We start from the raw sequence: 18,775 nt of genomic DNA, 5'->3' as shown, positions 1-18,775 counted from the left end.
GGGCTCAGAATCATAGAATGGCCTGGGTTGAAAAGGACCACAATGACCATCCAGTTTCAACCCCCTGCTATGTGCAGGGTCACCAACCACCAGACCAGGCTGCCCACAGCCACATCCAGCCTGGCCTTGAATGCCTCCAGGGATGGGGCATCCACGACCTCCTTGGGCAACCTGTTAACCCTGGGCTTCCCAAAGGCAGAAGTTACATGAATTGTGACCATGATGTTCTGGGCTCCTAATTTTCCACAAAATTTCTTAGCAGCCGAGTACTGAGAGGACAGAGCTTTCCTAGGTAAGCAGATGAGGACAACTAGATTTTTTCACGAGTTGAAAAAACATAGCACTGTGTTAACTAAGGTTTCAATAGAACTGGCTGCAAGTTGCATGGTCATTTGAGATCAGAAAACAACCTACACTGAAAAAAAAAAAATGATCCTACAGTAAAAATATCAGGCAGATCTAATCACACATAATCTCAAAGATATTGATTTCTCAGAAAAAGTTTTAATTACAAATTTGTTATAATACTGATACCTTACCCCCATCACATGAGTGTTAGAGGTGGGCAAAAGGACTACCTTAAGGTTGACATTAGGACACCACGGGGAAGGGGGAGGAGGGAAGTATTTTTAAGCCAACTGCCAACCTTTGCTGGTTTTCCTGGTTAGCGTTTGGCTTGATCTTGGAATGTGATGTGGATAACAGGCAAGCTAATACCAAAAAAAAAGCAGTCAGTGTCTGAGTGCAATTTCTCTGACCAGCAGTCACTCACAGGTCTGGCACCCCTATTTTTCTAACCACAAATACTTAGACAGAAGCCTAATTTTTTGTGTGTCTGAGTTCTCCGTCAATATTTACTTTATTTAAACTCGGTGGGAGGTATAGCACCCCACTGCCAACCAGTATCAACAAGTCTACTCAAGCACAAGGCTACCTTTCTGAAAAGATGCAAGAATATTCTGCTAAGTGAAAGGAATATAAATACTTTGGAAGAATTCTCTGAATGACAGAAGTATCATTAGCTTCACAAGGCTAATGATTTCAGACACCTCTGGAGGCCCAGTGTCACTTCGGCAATATTGTAACAGTAAAGCCTGTCATAAAGATGTATTTTGTATTAAATAAATTCTACTAGGGAAACGCAACAATGAAATAGGTCAGCTTCTGGCCATTATCTCCCAACGAAAATGCTCATAAATGTGTTTTACCGAAGTATGAAATAGAAAAAGACAAAAATGTTGGGAATGTTTAGAATGATCTTAAAAGTTCTCATAACCTTTTGTGCTCAGCAATATTTCTAAACAACTTCACTTATCTTCAGCATTATTTAGGTGGATTACAGATATGTAATCTCTGAGAGCACTGACAGCCCTTCAGTAGCAGTGAACGCGACATTCAAGCTCTGCGCTTGAGAAGATTTTTTCACTCAGTCCAAGTAGTTTAATCCAAATTCACCAAGAACCCTTTAAATACAGATCTTCCTTTTAAATAAAAAGAAACAGAAGTTGTTTTAAGTGGTTGAAAACCAACCGGCACCAATAATCTGACTGCGGCACCTTTTCTAAAGGCTTTACATTCGTACCTACTGAAGTTAAGTGCTTATACACAGTAAAAGCCTTTCATAAGCTCAAAAGGAAGCAGAACAACAACAAAAACAACTTAAACCACATCGGAGAGCTGGGGCAGAATGCAAGGCAGCGACGTGTACACACAGTTAGAAAAGGGAAGAAATATAAATATTCTGAGATACTGTAGTAAATGTATATTCTTCCCAATAGCACATTTTGAGGGCTTCTCAGTGGCTTCTTTCAGTTTTAACTAAAAAACAACTTTAAGCCAACAGTGGAGAATACAAACCCAAGCCATAACTCTTACTGGTATTATCTCAGTTGCATTTTTTCTCTAGATTACTCATTCCAGAGGGTCACTTTTCAGTGAGACCCCAGTGGGTAACTGTGTTCATTGATTATTATTATTGTTATTTTTAATCAAGTAATAAAAATTCTTAACTTGACCTTTACTCAAATTCTGTAGGATCACCCCGCACTGTCAATACCACAATGAGGACTGTTCACGTGAACAGGAAAAACTCCTTTGATAAAGATAAACACGACGCACGACAAATATCTTCCTCCTTTTCCTGGATCATTGCTAAAATGCATCAAATGAAGTCATTAAGTTACAAATGGCGCTCCTTAAATTTATGAAGTAGTGAAACAAGATATGGTGCAAAAATGCTGAAAGCATATTACAGCAAAGCAATTGTTAGGAGAAAAAAAAAAAAAAAGAATCACTGGAGAACTTTAGAGATTTCCTATTCTTTCTCCTGCAGAAAAGACAAGACTTTAGAAAGCTTGAGAATTTAAGCAAACACTTGTGGTTTTGGAAATGCTGGTTTCCATGGCAACTGGTAAGGTCTTCTTTATATAGCATTATAAACAGATGGTAAAGACTGGTCATGTTTGCTTCTTTGCCAGCATATCAATAGAACTGCTGTGCTACTCGATCTTACGTATTAGAGTTATTAAGTAACTTGGGTATTTGAGCAACAAAATCTACAAATCAGACATGCTTAACTAGTGCCTTTTTTTTCCATAAACACATGAAGAGCCCCAACAGTAAAGTCACTGTAGTCTATACAGTCAGACTTCTCTGGCAAAGCTTTCCATAAATGTTTTCTCAGCACTTGCCGTGCAGGGTACGTTACTACCACAAATATGTATCTGACAGGGATTAAAATAATGAATTTGAACAGGAAATAAAAGTGTCACTGTATTTACACCTACTGGTAGTAAAGCGTGCTTTAGAATTATGTCCTTGTTATATTACCTTTGGAATTGTTCAGAGAAGACAGCAAATTGTAAACTTGCCTTCCTTACGTCTCAATAAGCAGAGGTTATTCTGGCAGGTGATTTGTAGAATACAAAGAATCACATTTCTTTACATCTTAATCCTCTGATTGTAGCTACAGTATACAACGTGCAAGTGTTTTTGTTTTACAGATGGCTGGAAGTATCAAGAGAATTTGACTGGGTACTGAATCTGATTTGGTACCTCTCTGGGAAAGTCTGAAGCAGCAGCTACCAGCAGTGCATGCTAACAGAGATACTTGCCATTGCATTCAGCCTATTCCTCCTGTATTTTGGCTGTGTAACTTGTCTCATGCCATAACTCAGGGCAAAAAACAAACAAACAAACAGGAAAAGGGAGATACAGAACTCCTATGGTGCACTGACCGTTTCAGGAGTCTAACTCCAGCATTTTAGATCAAAGTATTACCTGTAACCAGACTAAAAATACCTTATAAACAAATTCTTCTTAAAAAATGGATCCAAATCCCACTGAAGTAAAGCAGACTCATGCCATTCTCCAATTTCAATCAGGGCTTGCACAGGAAGTTCCCATAAAACGGGTAAAAAAAAATAGAATTTTTAAAGTATGATTTTTTTGCTGCTTTTGTTTGTTTTCTCCACTAAGCAGTGGCTTAATGAAAGGACAAGAAGCTGAAAGAAAAGAACTGTCATTTGCATGTAAGAATTGTTACTTGCTAATTCTGAGTGTGATCTTACACCGGAACAAGCCGCCCCAACTCAAAATCCCATGGGTCACAACCATGAGCAACCTGTTCTAGGGGACTGCGCTTTGAGCATAGGGTGCATGCTGAACTAGCTGGTCTACAGAGGGCTCTTCCAAAGCCAGTGACATTGTGCTTTTATTTACACTGCAAACATTTACTATTTGACCCACTTATGTGCATTAACCATAAAGCTGAATAACAAGGGCACATGTGTTTTGAAGGTCTGGTGAGAATGCAAAAGAGTGTGCAACTGTTGGAAAGAAGGAAGAGGCCTACTGGGATGAGAGTCAGCATCTACTAGAAAAATATTAAGTGCTGGAGCATCACTCTCTTATTCAATAGCCATACAACTTACAATTTTAATGAGTGCTATGCTTATGAAGGAAAAAAAGAATGGAATTTGTAATCCCATTCTGCCTTGAGTGAAGTTAAAAAAAAAGGTATGTTCATTAAAATGCATCTGAATAGCAGTTTCAGAGTGAAAAGGTACACTGATCCTGGATAGAAAGACCATTGAAATTGAGCACAAGCTTTTACATTCATTCTATACTTTACTGCCTGCTACTTGGCTATTTATGTTTTTTGTAAACTCCTTAAAAAAGCACTCTAAAAAATCTAAGATTTCTATAGCTGACAGAGACTAGAAGAAGAAATTATTTTGACCTTATTATCAACAGAACTGCATTCATTGTGACCCCACATGCATTCAGCTCCTGGGCTCACAGCATAAGAAAGACCTGGACTTGCTGGAGTGAGTCCAGGAATGGAGACATCAGATAGTTGGCCTATATGAATGACAAGTAAAGACTTCTGACAAGGTCACATAGTAGCAGGTCAAGGGGGAATAGCTTCAAACTAAAGGAAGGGAGATATAGGTTAGTTGTTGGTAGGAAATTCTTTGCTCAAAGGGCGGTGAAGGGTGGGCACAGCTGCCCAGAGAAGCTGTGAATACCCCACCCCTGAATGCACTCAAGGTCAGGTTAGATGGGGCCCTGGGCAGCTGAGCTGGTAGGGGGCAGCCCTGAGCACAGGAAAGGGTGTGACTGGGTGGGCTTTAAGATCCCTTCCAATCCAAATCATTCTATGATTTTAAGCATCACTTCTTGCTGTATGTGAAAACATTCATGTAAGAAAAAACTAAAACAAACAAACAAGCTGGAGGTACAAAGGTAAAACCTTCAAGAATTCTGAATCAAGAGATTTCAATTGAGCAAATTAAAATTTAATTTATTTTTTTTTTTAAGATCCAAACAGTCAGCTGAGTTTTAAAAAGCAAAATAAAATGTGGAGCAGAATACAGAGTGAAGGGCAAAAACAGGGCTTGTATCATTCAGAAGGATTCTAGGCTTCACATGCAAGAGGTGAGACAACCTAACCCTCACATTAACTGCGTTAAAAAGATAAACCACAACTTCAGAACAGTATAATGACACAAAGAGATGGGGTTTCTGTAATAGAGCTACTTGGTTCTTCTGGAAAGGCACTAGTGGTCCTGATCACCTCAATTTTTCCTGGACTGCTTGGTGCCAGAGTCTGAAGGACAAAGTTAAGGATCGTAGTCTGGAGGAATTACTGGAGACCATGAGGAAAAATAAAATAAAATGGCAAGAGAAAACAAGGCAGGAATGTGAAGCTGGAACCTCATTTCTCTCCACTGGAGTGACCTCGGCTGCATAGCAAACGTGGAAAGCAGCACTGCTAACAGTGAAAAGAGCTACAGCAGAGCTGCCAAAAAAAGGAGTGCACCTTACTAAAATGTTATTCTTGGAGAAGAATCAAGAAAAATGAAAAAATAATAATAATAATGAATGACGTTCTAGACTTGTCACTTTGCTTTAAAGAAACCTACTTACTACACTTCAGGTGCCTACAGTACAAGGAAAATTGTTACTCACTACATAGCCAGGCAACCTTGGAAAAACTTACAAGGTAAATATCCTAAGATAAAATAGAGGAATCTTCTTCAGACTTCTCCAAAAAATCAAGATTTTCCATATAATCCACCACTGGAATGAAGAAAAAACATACAACAGCACCAACAAAAATGCTCCAGAAAACCTTTCACAACTTCTGCACAGAAGCAGCAATGCTGCATCTTATCTGGAGAAAGAATTACATGAAAACCAAATCCTAGATTTCAGGATCTTTCTTAAACTTCTATCCCAGAAACAGAAATACTGTGTAACAGTATTTCACAAGTTACTCATCAACATTAGTAGAGTGTTGATTTGCAGAAAAAAATAAGGCCCTACTTTCCTCTTAACGTTGGTTTTCCCTGCACTAGTCCGGCTGTTAATTTAGCTTAACACCAACTAACTCTGATCTCACTTATTCCACATGAGACAGAGGAAAACAAAACAAAACAAAACCCTAATGCACACACTCTTTGATGTGGCTTGACTTGATTAACCACCACAGCTACGTTCAACAACATAGTCACCACCATTAGCTATGTATTTTCCCCAGCAATGAACAAGAACCTGCACATCACGCCGGTAAAAATCTGCATCAGTGTAGGTGAACCACTGTTTCACAGCTGATGAGATGGTCCTTATTTTGTGTTGTAACATCTGTGTATGGTTGCCATTCATGTTGTTGTTGCCACTGCTGAAACGTACCACCCACAGCCTCACTGTGCTCGCATCCACTGTCTGGTCTCCACCAACATTCAGCATATCAGTGTCAATGGGTGTCATTTTTTCTGCATGGACGAATTCAGGGACAAAACCTTTGCTGTGCAAACAGTTCCATGTCAGACACTGTTTTGTCACACTGCCCCTCTGCTGCCATCTGTCACAAGGCAACAACTCATAATGGGATGTTGGCAGGAAAGGTGCCATACCACCACCATCCACCTCTGACATCATGGAACTACATAATAAAACAGGGTATTTTACTTTCAGAGCAGCCCTCATAGATATGGAATTCTCTTTTAGAAGACAAATACTAAGACAAACATCTCAGACAAAAATGCCTACAAGGTACCTGACCTAGAAAAATAAAACTACATATTTATGAAAATATTAGAGAACATGACAGAGGGGCACAGTTTAAAGCTTTTGTGTTTTTTTCCTCCAACATTACCCTACATTTGAAGGATAGAATCTAACTTTGGATTGCAGTCAAAGTGCTTTGGCAAACTTGCTAAACTTCCACCAAAAAACCAACAGTCCAGTTATACTTTAACTGTAGTATGCTGGCAAGTATAACAAAACGTGTTCTCTACCATGCCAACAGCGGGATACATTTTAATACTTCAAGGAACCATATGCACTTCCCTTGGGATTTGTTAGCACGAGAAAAAAAGAAAAAGGTCGTTCTCATAAGTGAGCCTAATTTGCACATACACATTTGCAGCCAAGGAATATGTTTGTGTGCTACAAACTTTTTCCCCATCCCACTAAACATTTTTTCTTCCTTACTCAAGTTAAGCTCACTTCATCTGTGATTTCAATTTGCCATTGAAAAAAGTGTATGCGAAATGAGCTGCAAAATTACAGGATCATAAAACGATGTCGATTTAAATGTCAAAATGTAAATGAAAAACGTACAGATATCTTAAAAGCATGTCACTAGAATTATATATTAGAGGGTTTCTTCTCTGTTTTTTTTTTTTTTAAGAGTATTACTACAATTATAATACAGCATTTTCAACCATTTTCTTTACCTATTAGCTATGCTCCCGCTAGTTGGCATATGCTGCTTTTAGCATTGTTAGATGCCATTCCAAACAAAATTCTGAGATTTCGTTCACTCTCTTCATTAGACTCCGAAGCAGCCAGTTAGAACGCTACAACTTTCTAGTGCCGCTGAGTTTGGGGCTCACATGTCTCCTTTCTGCTGATGAGGTCAGCCACAGCGGATCCTGAGGTTTTTAAAATGAAACACGATTAGTATTTTGTGGTGAAATGTCAGCGATCAGAAATAAGGAAAAGGCAGAACATACAGAAACTGACAAAAACAGTATCAGATTCTGTGTCTTGTTGTTGTTTTTTCCCCTTTATTCTAGCTATTCATTCCCCCAAGTACAATAATAATAACAATAATAAAAAACTCATAAGGGCCTTCCTTCTTATTACAAATCTTAGCAGAGGCATGAAACCCCGCTATCAGGAAACGGAAAACACTTACTCTACTGGAAAATATGAAGTAGAAACTATACAAAAGTCTCCCGATATAAGTGTGACCCAGATGCAAGAAATAATGCAGATAGATGGTCTCTATGTACACTTCTGCCCACCTATGCTTACTCTTAGCAGCCAAACCTCAGAAGGGGTATCCTGCCCCAAACATTACCTAGTCTCACAAAAGAAAAACAAAAACAGAACAACAACAACAACAAAAATAAACCACCAAGAACACGCATAGTATATTTTATAACCAATATAATATTTTAAATAAACCTGCAAAAGCACATAATAAAAAAGACCATTAATACTCACTGAGGCTTAGCCTAACTCTTCTGCCCAATCTGATGGTCAGGCTTTCAGTTTACCCCTACAATAAGAAGAAGTATTGAAGTACAACCTCAATTACAATTATAGTGCTGATAGCACTATTACTAATAGCAGCAAACTGCTAACAGTATTTCTATCTGCATTACACAAAGTGTAGCCAGCAGGTCAAGAGAGATTATTCTTCCCTTCTACTCCTGAGTTCATGAGGCCCCATCTGGAGTACTGAACAATTCTTGGCTCCCCATACAAGAGAGACATGGACATACCGAAAAGAATGTTAGGCTGTAATACAAGAGAGAACCACTAAGATGCTGAAGTGACTGGAGCACCTCTGCTGTGAAGAGTAGCTGAGAGAGCTGGGCCTGCTCAGCCTGGAGAAGTAGAAACTCAGGTGAATCTCATTATAATGTGTAGAAATGGATTCCAATTCCAAAGCAAACTTACAAGAGCTTTGCCATGTAGGCAAACCAGGCACAAGGTCAGTCTCATCAAGCTACCCGGCACGCTTTCTCTTTCACCCCATTATTAACTAGAGAAAGGCAGACTCTTAAGTAGTAAGCCACAAGAAAAAAAGAAGGAAAGAATAAAAGAAGGAAAAGAAAATCCAAACCCCACACACTAAACCTCAAAAATAAGCTATGAGTCAAGTTTCCTATTCTTTCAGGACTAAGAGTATGAAAATGAAACAGATAAAAATCAAACATTATCCTTCAGGTCCACATTGAGATTCACCTGCTTTTGGAAGATCGCCATCCTCTTTGCAGAAATATAATTCTACAAAACAGAGAAACAGTACCACAGTGACATTTCCCAATAAGCAGAGTATCTCCCAAAAGCAACAGCTTTGGAGATATTCTCAGTTTACTTCATCTCGGACAGACAATAAAGTTCAAATTACTAACAGCCTGTTATCTTTCAGATAAGACTATATGGTTTCATCAACACACGCAGATCAAAAATAAAGAGAATGATGCCCATAAGCAAAAGAATTTCACATCCTCAACCAATACAAATACATACAGTAGTACCCATTCATGAGAAGTCCTTCATCTTCATGTTCTGAAATCCCTGCTTTGAAAATACAGCAACTTCTGAAGGTGATTTAATTCTTTCCCTATGGCAAGATTTAGAATGTTTCACATAACTAAATTTTCTTACAACAGTAACAACTAGTTCTATTCACTGTACAGAAATTAGACAGACTACAAACTTTGGTTTGATCTTGAGTAACCAGATTCTTGTTCTCCAGTTTCAATGACTGAAACTGATAATTCAGCTGTCAGGGGTACACCAGAAAGCTATAGTATATGGTTACTTAAGTCAGAAATCTAAAAATAAGAACTCGTAAATGTTAATAGACTATATACAGAAAAATGTCAAACCTGGTGCAAACTCTCAACAACTAAAGTTTAATTAGCTCCCCTTATTGACCTTTTCAGAATTGAATCCACGGAGGCCATCGTGATAAAAAACACAGTCTATTCTGTCTCAGTACTGGTGACTTTGTCAGAGGACGCTGTTAATGCCATCTAGAGACTTGAATGACAATGTCACAGGTTAACGTAAATGCTTCTTTCAGGCAATAAAAAACATGCTAACTCTTGGGCTGCTTCATCAAGTAACTTTAATATTAAATACACTTCAACATACTGTCCTTGATGAGTGTCCCAGTGCATAGACAATCCCCCTTTCAAAGACTATGTATTAAGATAATCCCAATATCCTACTGTACCTAACTTGCATTTGCAAGTTCTTCATAACATGTGCGACAATGATTTTGTAGTACTAGTGTTCTAGTCTTATCTGACCCATTATGCCTGCAGCAGCAGTAAAAAACAAGATGTCAACACATTCTTGCTGTAAAATAATACAATACCAGAGGCGTACGACAACACATACACAAGGTAACACCTAAACACGGAACATCAAAATACTTTTCTGTAAGTCAATAATGCTGCTTCAGATTAAACAACCATCTTTAAAATCCACAAAACTAAGACTCAAGAATTTATTATGCTTCAACTTAGCTCCAAAACAGAGCAGCATTTCAGTGCATCAAGCACAGATATTCCAGAGTTAGCAGGTGTAAATGACAACTAACATACACACCATACAACTCTAGGTATATAGAAAGTTATTCGCATGTCAGATTCTGATGACATCTCAAAGCACACATACAAGATTACAAACCCATCAGCACTTCGGTTGTGGATGCCCCGTCCTTGGAGGTGTTCAAGACCAGGTTGGACGGGGCCCTGGGCAACCTGATCTAGTAAAGGCATATGTTTGGTGGCCCTGCCAGGCAGGGGGGTTGGAGCTACATGATCCTTGAGGTCCCTTCCAACCTGGGTAATTCTGTGATTCTGTGATTCCTGAACTTTGAATGTCTGGCCATGCATCTTACTGTTTGCTCCTTTCTAAACAACATTCTCACAGAACTTTAACGAAGAACAAGATGGTGGGGAAAGACTTGTCAAAGTAGACACACCACCAGGATCTTTGCTCTTGTGACACACAGCGAAACACACTGACACTCAAATGAGAGCTCTCTGAATAAAATCTACAACTAATAAAATATTTTTATATTTTCTTAAATCCAGAAAATTCAAATAAAAAGCATATCCAGTGCAAGAGTGTATACAGAATGACACAACGTAGCATGACTGAGTCATTGAAAAGAGGCTGGGGAATGCAAGTCAGTGTCTAACAGAGGTGAGATTTGGTTTGTTATTTCTTTGGTGGTTTTTGTTTTGTTTTTCATTTGACATTTAACTTAGCTTTAAATTTAAGTCAGAATTATTTACTCTTTTCACTCTCCTCCACCCCCATAAAAAGATACAACATAGTTGGAAGTTAACTTCTGAACCTAGATTACAAGGACTTTTCAGAGGCTCCGGGAAAATACAGCTTGTGGTGGCCCAAACTTGGCAGTTTCTATGTTTGGAGAGCTTTGGGCTACGCCCATGCTCTTTTCTCTGGTACATCCTACAGTGGTGCTGGCTTCTGGCCACCTCCTTCCTGCTGTATATGATGCTACCCCTCCTTCCTCTCCTACACCTCCAAAAGCTCCTACTCTGCTCTTAATGCCCACCCAAGGAGAAGTGGAAGAACTGAAAGCAGAAAAAAGGGACAGAGCTCGGCTGTGTCACAGCTCACAGCTCTGTGGCAGCTGCTCCTCCTGTGTCTGAGATTATTTCTAGGTGGATTCGTAACAACCAGATTCCTCTTCAGGAAAAGCCCACCGTGGGAACGGAGGAGGAGGAGACGGGATGCTGAAGCAGCCCTGCAGGAGCTATTTCATCTAGAAGCGGTACTTGCAACAGCCTGCATTAATCCAACTTAATCTTATGGTCCAAGGGATTCTATCAAACATATATAGATGTGAAAACCATTGCACATGGGAAATAGTAGAAGAAAATTTTTCATTAACTCCTTAATTTGTGTTATTCTCTTCTAATAATCCTAGTATATATGTGACAACTTCTTGTCTCTTGTCACAAGAAACCAACAAAATTTTGTATTGGAATATATTTGTTCTCTGGCATCTGATACATTTCAGGGTAAAACGCAGCATGAGAAAGCTTTATTTTTTTTCTTCCAGTTACTATAACTTGCTTTCAAATGATTTAGAGGCAAGATTTCCTAACTGGCTGCTGGAAGATCATGGTTATCAGTATTCTTTCATGGAAGGATCTGTCTAAGAAAGGTTTCAGTATTAACTTGGGCCTATAAAATTCCAAATTTTGCCTATATCTCTTCTGGTATTTAAGTCCCAGAAGATCAGAGCAAGAAGACTTTGGCTAACAGTACTTGGTTTCCATTTTCACACATCTATCCTAGAACCACATTATCCCAGAAGAGCTCAGAAGCCATCACTGGAATGCCCATCGCAGGGGAGTAACAGTTATTCCACTATGCTCAGTTCTGCTGAAGCAGGAGGATCACAGCCATGAGAAGAAGAGCAGGAGATCTCTTCCTCATACACTGCCACAGGCAAACTGTTGTCATAAGGTTATGGACAGAGACAAGCACTATCAGCAATGAGCTCTTGCATGATTTCACAGCTATTTAAACATCTTGAATGCCTCTTTAAACGTGTCCTCTTCTAAACCCGAGGGTTATGAAGTACACAACATTGCTGGCTATTGTTACCTGATACTGCAGCGTAGTGATCAGCACCCTCATTTCTGTGTAAAATCATTAAAGTTTGAGACTGCACAGGATTTAAACGAGTCCTTAAGCTCCAGTGGTAACAAGTGGAGTGAGGTGATCTATTGCATTGCTCAAGGAGTCAAGCAAACAGATTTCTTTTAGAGGAAGATCAAAATATCCATTACTAGAAGGCAGAGACACTGCTCAGTAGCTCTCCTTGCATTCTTCCTCAAGAGCCCTGAGCACCTCTCACAGACTCCACCACTCCAGGCTTCCTATATGACAGCATGCACAATGAGGATAAATTCAACTAAGCATAGTGCTCTATTCATCATATTCTGAACATCACCAGACATCTGCTGAAAAGATGACAACTGCTTTCTTTCTTATAGGAAAACAAAGCAAAATTAAGCATTACGTTTATGCGCAAGAGCTAAGGAACAGAGAGCCGTAATCTCAACCAGAAAGAAAAGAGCACTGTTTCTTTAAAATAAAGCTAGAATATTTTTCCGAGTCTTCTCAACAATTCATCGGGGACAACGTAGCTGCTGCATGAATGGTAAGTGTAGCAATAAATTGTTCATATCCTGTCACAAAAAGACTTGTACATCTCGAGAAACACAACATTTCCAAATGCCTTATGGCAAAGCTGCTAACATAGTTAGTTAGCAGTGCAATTCACTAGTCAAGATTTCCCCATCTCACTTCTCATTTTGCTATGGCCACGTTAAAAGCTATGGCATAAATCCATTCCCTTTTGAAAGCTGCTTGTTTGGTATATTTCTTTCTAGCTACAAAAGCCAGACTGAGCATTTGAGATTTTAAACTACATTCAAAATAAAGGCATAAACACATGGAGAATACCTGGCACATACCATCACAAACATAGTTCGTTTCTAAGTGTGGGTTTTTAAAGCTTTACACAGTGACTTTTGTATTTATATCTCTCCTGCAAAACAGAATGCCATGCTGAGCTATACAGCACTTCACAAATCCAGAACTTAGCAGTACCTTTCTCAGTTTCGTTACCTTACACATTAATTGCAGTGAGGTGGCGAAGTTTCTGGGGTTTCTGATTATACTATACTGGGGTTATACTATACGGTTTTAGCAAAGGGTTGTTAGGGTACTATGGTTAGGTTGTGGTCGGACTTGATGATCTTAAAGGTCTTTTCCAACCTAAGCAATTCTTGATTCTATGATACTGCTGACACAAACTACAAAAATTTGCATCAAACTCTGGCAGTGTCTCAATAGTAAAAGCTATACATTTTTCAACTGCTATCTCAAGCTCCAGTGACCTCACAAAGAGTAATGGAAGTATTTGACATTCAAAACCAACAAACACCGCTGGTGTTTTGGGAGGGAAAGTTCTGATAGCTGCAGTGGCAATGCACCAGCTCAGCCAGCACACAGCCAATAGCTTCCCTCATTAACACCACGTAGGGTATTTTCAAAGCAAGATACAAAAAAATGGAATTTATTGGAGCACAAGAGATGGTTCAGATGTCACATTTGGAGACTGAGGTGAAAATACATCTTGGAAGTAAAACTACCTTCATAACCGTCAATAAAAATGACACAAACTTAATGATATAAATGTGATACTTAAAATGCATCTCCTCCACTACTGCAACTCTCTCCACTTCGAATTACATTGAAGAAGTTTGCTTTCGACATTTGTATAAATTTCAACACTGCACGTTTACAATTCTGCTGCATTTTGTGAACTATGACAAAAAGGGAAAATTATATATATATAAATAATATAATGATAATACAATAATACATATAAGAGTGCTGCTGTAGTTTAGAGGATTGGTCCTTATGCTCTCTGGATTGTAAACTACCAAAACATCTACCACAACACCCACCAGGCAGGGACCCGAACTTCAGTCAACACTTCAGCAAGCTCCTGGAACCGCTGCTACAAGCACTTTTGGTTTGTCCCTCTTTGTTCTGCCCCAAATTCCTCGCCTCACCCCTAGCAGCATAGAATGTAAACACAAAAGCAAGTTAGGAAGAGTTAAACAGTTACTACTCAGCCAAGCTGTGATTCCTGTCCACTCCTAGCCCGAGGCAAATCCGAGATAATTAGACTCAGGTTAACCTGCCATGAGAAAAGGTCAAGCTACATTGCATTATTTTGCATTTGCTTTGGGCTAGGTGAATACACATTATTCAGTGTTTACAGCTCATTTTATGAGCAGTGACCTGACTGCACATCCATTATAAACAAGTATCTTTTAAAGATCAGTGTTGAGATACAGTTGCAGCACGCTACCACTAGCAACACAAAAGACTGAGCCTGACAATACAGCACTGGGGGGGGAGGAGAAGGGGGAAGTCACCGATGCGCAACTGGATGAGCCACAAAGCCAAGAAAGGAATATACAGAATTTTCATTGTAAGGGCTACTGCAGGTCTGTGTTTAATATTTAGCCAACTCTTCTCTGGTAGGATTTTTAATCCCTTTTATAAACGGAATAGAAACATGACAACGTTTTTGTAAGTTTCTATTATCACTTAATTGATATAATAAGTAAGTAATAAGTGGTATTCTTACAACCTACACCCAAATGAACAGCAACATTAATTTTGTGAGAGCTAACTGGTTAGTAGTGGACTGTATAAAAGAAAATGGAGAGGAAAGAGCAAAGGTCTTCTACTAGAATCGAATCGAATTTAGAGATAAGGAAAAACTTCTTTTCTCAGAGAGTGGTCAGGCACTGGAATGGCTGCACAGGGAGGTGGTGGAGCTGCCATCCCTGTCAGTGTTCAAGAGGTGTCTGGATGAGCAGCTACGAGATACGGTTTAGTGACCTGTGGTAGCAAGGGTAATGGGAGGACAGTTGGACTAGGTGATCTTGTGGGTCCTTTCCAACCTTGTGACTATGATTCTACGAGTCCTCTCCATACGGCACTTGACTTCATATGGATATTGACTCTTCCCAGTACTGCAGTAAAACATCCTACCACCAGGTCACAGCTCTGAGACACAGGGGTGCACGGACATAAACACTCAATTGGATGGACTTTTTTAATGTTGCCTCAATCTCTGAAATCCAAGCACAGTGCAGAACAAGAAATTATCATAACTGGATGGTCAACTTAAAAATACTAATTATTGATCCAAATAACTTCATCGCTCACACACAAAGGGCTGAATATTCAATTCTCACATATAAAGGGTCCTAGAAAGTAAAAAATTCACACATACATTTTAAGCCAAACTCGGTGCCCTGCTAATATCAAAGTTCCCAACATCCATAAAAACACTATCCTGAGAGCTGCTTCAAGTGTTGCCTTTGCTGGGCGCCGGTAGGTTCATAGCTTAATAAGTGCCGCGATGTGACAGCCATTCAGCGCCATGCGGGAGGATTTGGCGAAGCAGCTCCCTTTGTTAGCAGCAACTCTTTGTTACAGGGCCGCACTGCGCTGAAAACGTTCCCCACAGTGCCATTGTGAGGGACTTAAAACCGAGAGGAAATCTCTTCTAATCGAGGATCAACTTTGGCATCTGCTTTTACTCTTTCATGCTAATGGTAACCTTCCCTTTTCCGTGCCTGCATTCAGAGACAAATTCTTTGTGAAGAAAATCATTCAAATCCCAAATTAGAGCAGAACTTGGACCAAAAGCGCACCTATGTTCTTTGCAAGAACTTGTGGGTGAATTATTCGTTACCACAGCCCCTTGGAAATCAGTCACTGAGAGGAAGTTACATCCATGTAAGCTGGGCTAAACAAGGGCGCACAACACTTCTTTTAGCATCCACAGTGAAACATCTTCTGCCCTGTCCAAACTGCTCTGCTGAGCTCCTGCTTATGACTCCTACTTACGAGCAAACAGCAAACAAGTGCTGGTTTATTTGAGATTTAAAAAGATACTAATGGTCAGGGTTTTTTTGAATGAAAAATTGATGTCACGTACTACAAACTACTATTTGAGAATTTACCTCCAAATGCTTTCTTAACACTAATAATATTCTACCCTAAGACGTAACCAAAATAACACAAAAAACAAAGAAAACCAGTATCCTACAGGTTAAAAGTACTACTGTCGAAAGAAATCCTTCTGTATCCCAACATCTCAATTGAGGTACTCCCTTATGAGCAGATACTTGCCTTTCAAATCTGCAGAATGAGTAAGTGCCCAATGGCAACCTTCCCATCATTTATTCATTTACTATCCGCATCATTTCCATACTTTGCTTTTTCATAATGTCTGATCTACATTTGAGGTTCACTTTCATGTTTTATTTTTCATCAAAAAGGACAGAGTAAAAAGACAGGATTCCCAGAGCTCAAAGCGAGGAGCTGACCCGTTTAATGTGCACTTTCACAAAAACTGTGTACTTAAATTGCAGCTAAGGTTTTCTATTTGTTTTCTTTCCTCCAAGACCTCATGGGAACTATAATTTGCCTCGAAATTTTGCTTTTTGTCAGGTCTGGTGGAAGAAATGGTTCAGAAACTGCAAACTTCTTACAATCCTGAAAGATAAGACCAGGTTAACTCAGCCAGAGAAGCACAGTCTTTCAACCACGTGCACAAATACTACAGTATTTCAGGGGGGAGGGGGAGCTTACTTGCATGGTCCTCTAACAGTGAGGAACTGGGTGCTTCTCTCTTGCTTTCACAAGATCAGAACAGCTTCATGAGTAAAGATAATGCTCGATACTGAAGCTACTTTACTAAGCCAATTTCTGTTAGTGATGCCTTGGCATCCTTTCTGGGGTACTGTATGTATTTGGGACAGATTTCCTGGGATTAAAAGAATCTCTCGATTCAGGACATAACAAGATGAAAGTACAGGATCAATTGTACATCTGACACCATCATTACATGGCAAATTCTGCAGCAACAAAGCTGATCTCACTCCAGAATCTTTTCTCCCCACATCCACATCCCTACACTGATTCAAGGGCTCCTTCAAATAAGTGACTGGTGAGTTTTATGTATTCATATAGTTTTAGCTGAAGTAGGAATGTCCGTAATCCTGAGGCACTGCTGGCATGCATCACTCACCTCCATTTTGCACACCTCCTCGGAAAAGAAATCCAACAAACTTACTCTAGTAACACAGCATAGGATGCTTTTTGAAACATTCATTTCTCTACACTCATTTATTAAGAGCAACACATAGCCTCAGATATACATTGACATAGTAAAAATTAACTCCTAACAGACCTGTAAGCTCACAAGCATGAGATATGGATCCCAAGTCAAGTCAAGATGCTCCAATGATTTACACCACCAACTTGCTGTCTACAGCAGACACCCATCAGGAAACTACCCAACGCAGGTTGAAGAGATCCCTAGTCCCGGGGGGGAATTACTTTGGTAACAAATTGGTTGCATAAAAAGTTCTGCCAAGCAGGACTTTCAGTTTCCCTTTGGATCTTCCTGCAGTTTTTCATTCATCCTGAACACTGTCTCTGAAGATTAAGGACCTATACCTGAACCTGCACTTCTGTAAGAAGTCAACATGGAAAGACAGGTCAGGTTCAACTCACAGCCACTGCAGCTGAGCCCACACAAAACAAGGCTTACGCCCTCCCCCACTCTTCCCACCCCTTCTAAAACCACAGCTTTTGGCTATTAACCCTTCACATAGACATCATTTGCCTACTGCTAGCAACTTGTATCTGTGCTCCGCTTCCCTACTGGTCTGTGGTAATTCTTTTCTAATGTCACAAAAAATAGACTTAGCAGGCAATTTAATTCATTATTTCCAAGAGATGCCTTTACAGGAATCATGATGGGAAGAATGTTAGGAAAATATGTAAGATCTGTTACTTCTGTCAGAGAACACAACTTTCTAGCAGGAAGCAGAGCCAAAGGGCTACTTATCCCAATATGATAACTGATATTTCTCTCAAGAAACCTAAAGAAGCAACCACCTTCTATTGCAGAAGTAGAAAACAAGATATGTGCAGAAACTTTGTGAGCTGGTGTACATCCTACCCAGCAAACCCACAAACTGAAAATGAGTTGACATAAAGGCTCTGAAGTTTGTTTCTTCGGGTTTTCTCGGAGGTGACACTTTCTTCTTTCTTTATCAGTCACTGTAAACTGCCATTCAAATTCCTGTTCCTCAATGTCCCCAGTCTGTTCCAATCATATCCTGCAGGTGGCAATAGTGGATTATATATTTTTCTTCATATTTTTCGTGTCGGAGGTTTTTTTAATTTTCAGTCATTTCATCATTTAAACTGCTTGATTGTTTCTAATTGATGAAATTTGCCCTGTCCTCCTGCCACGCTTTTCAGATCTCTTCATAAGTTTTATAAATTTCTATTCATCAAATTCAAGGCATTTAGTATCTAACAAGAAATAATAAGTGGCATGTATTGTTGATTTCAGGAAAACGATGCATTTTACACAAGAGAAAACACCAATTACCTACAAGCAAGGCTGAGGAACAATAAATTAATGTAGCGGTCAGAAACATTAAATTCAGGATGCAATGATGCTGCTCCTTTGAGGTAACCAGAAGCTGAATCCTTTCAAGCTTCAGCTTTCTATGTCTTTTACAAAGCTATTGCTATAAAATTTAAAATTCACTGCTCCTATAATCATCTGTGACTT

At 39.4% G+C, this 18,775-nt stretch overlaps 1 protein-coding gene across 3 annotated transcripts in view; it reads right to left on the bottom strand.

Annotated features, from left to right (window-relative positions):
* Positions 1 to 18,775, bottom strand: part of PDSS2 (decaprenyl diphosphate synthase subunit 2) — a 101,397-nt gene that overhangs the window by 66,885 nt on the left and 15,737 nt on the right. Inside the window, exon 1 of one of the 3 annotated variants that reach the window (XM_032443607.1) lies at positions 7,245 to 7,288. The exons of the other annotated variants lie outside the window; for them this stretch is intronic. Coding sequence (XP_032299498.1) covers positions 7,245 to 7,273 — 29 coding nt within the window. The 5' untranslated portion in view covers positions 7,274 to 7,288. Of the gene's footprint in view, positions 1 to 7,244; positions 7,289 to 18,775 lie in introns of those variants that run through there. 3 annotated transcript variants of the gene reach the window in all.

Source organism: Coturnix japonica, chromosome 3 (assembly GCF_001577835.2).
Source record: "Coturnix japonica isolate 7356 chromosome 3, Coturnix japonica 2.1, whole genome shotgun sequence".
NCBI lineage: Eukaryota > Metazoa > Chordata > Aves > Galliformes > Phasianidae > Coturnix > Coturnix japonica.
Note: the sequence above shows the minus strand (reverse complement) of the source record. Positions and strands in the feature narration are given on the sequence as shown.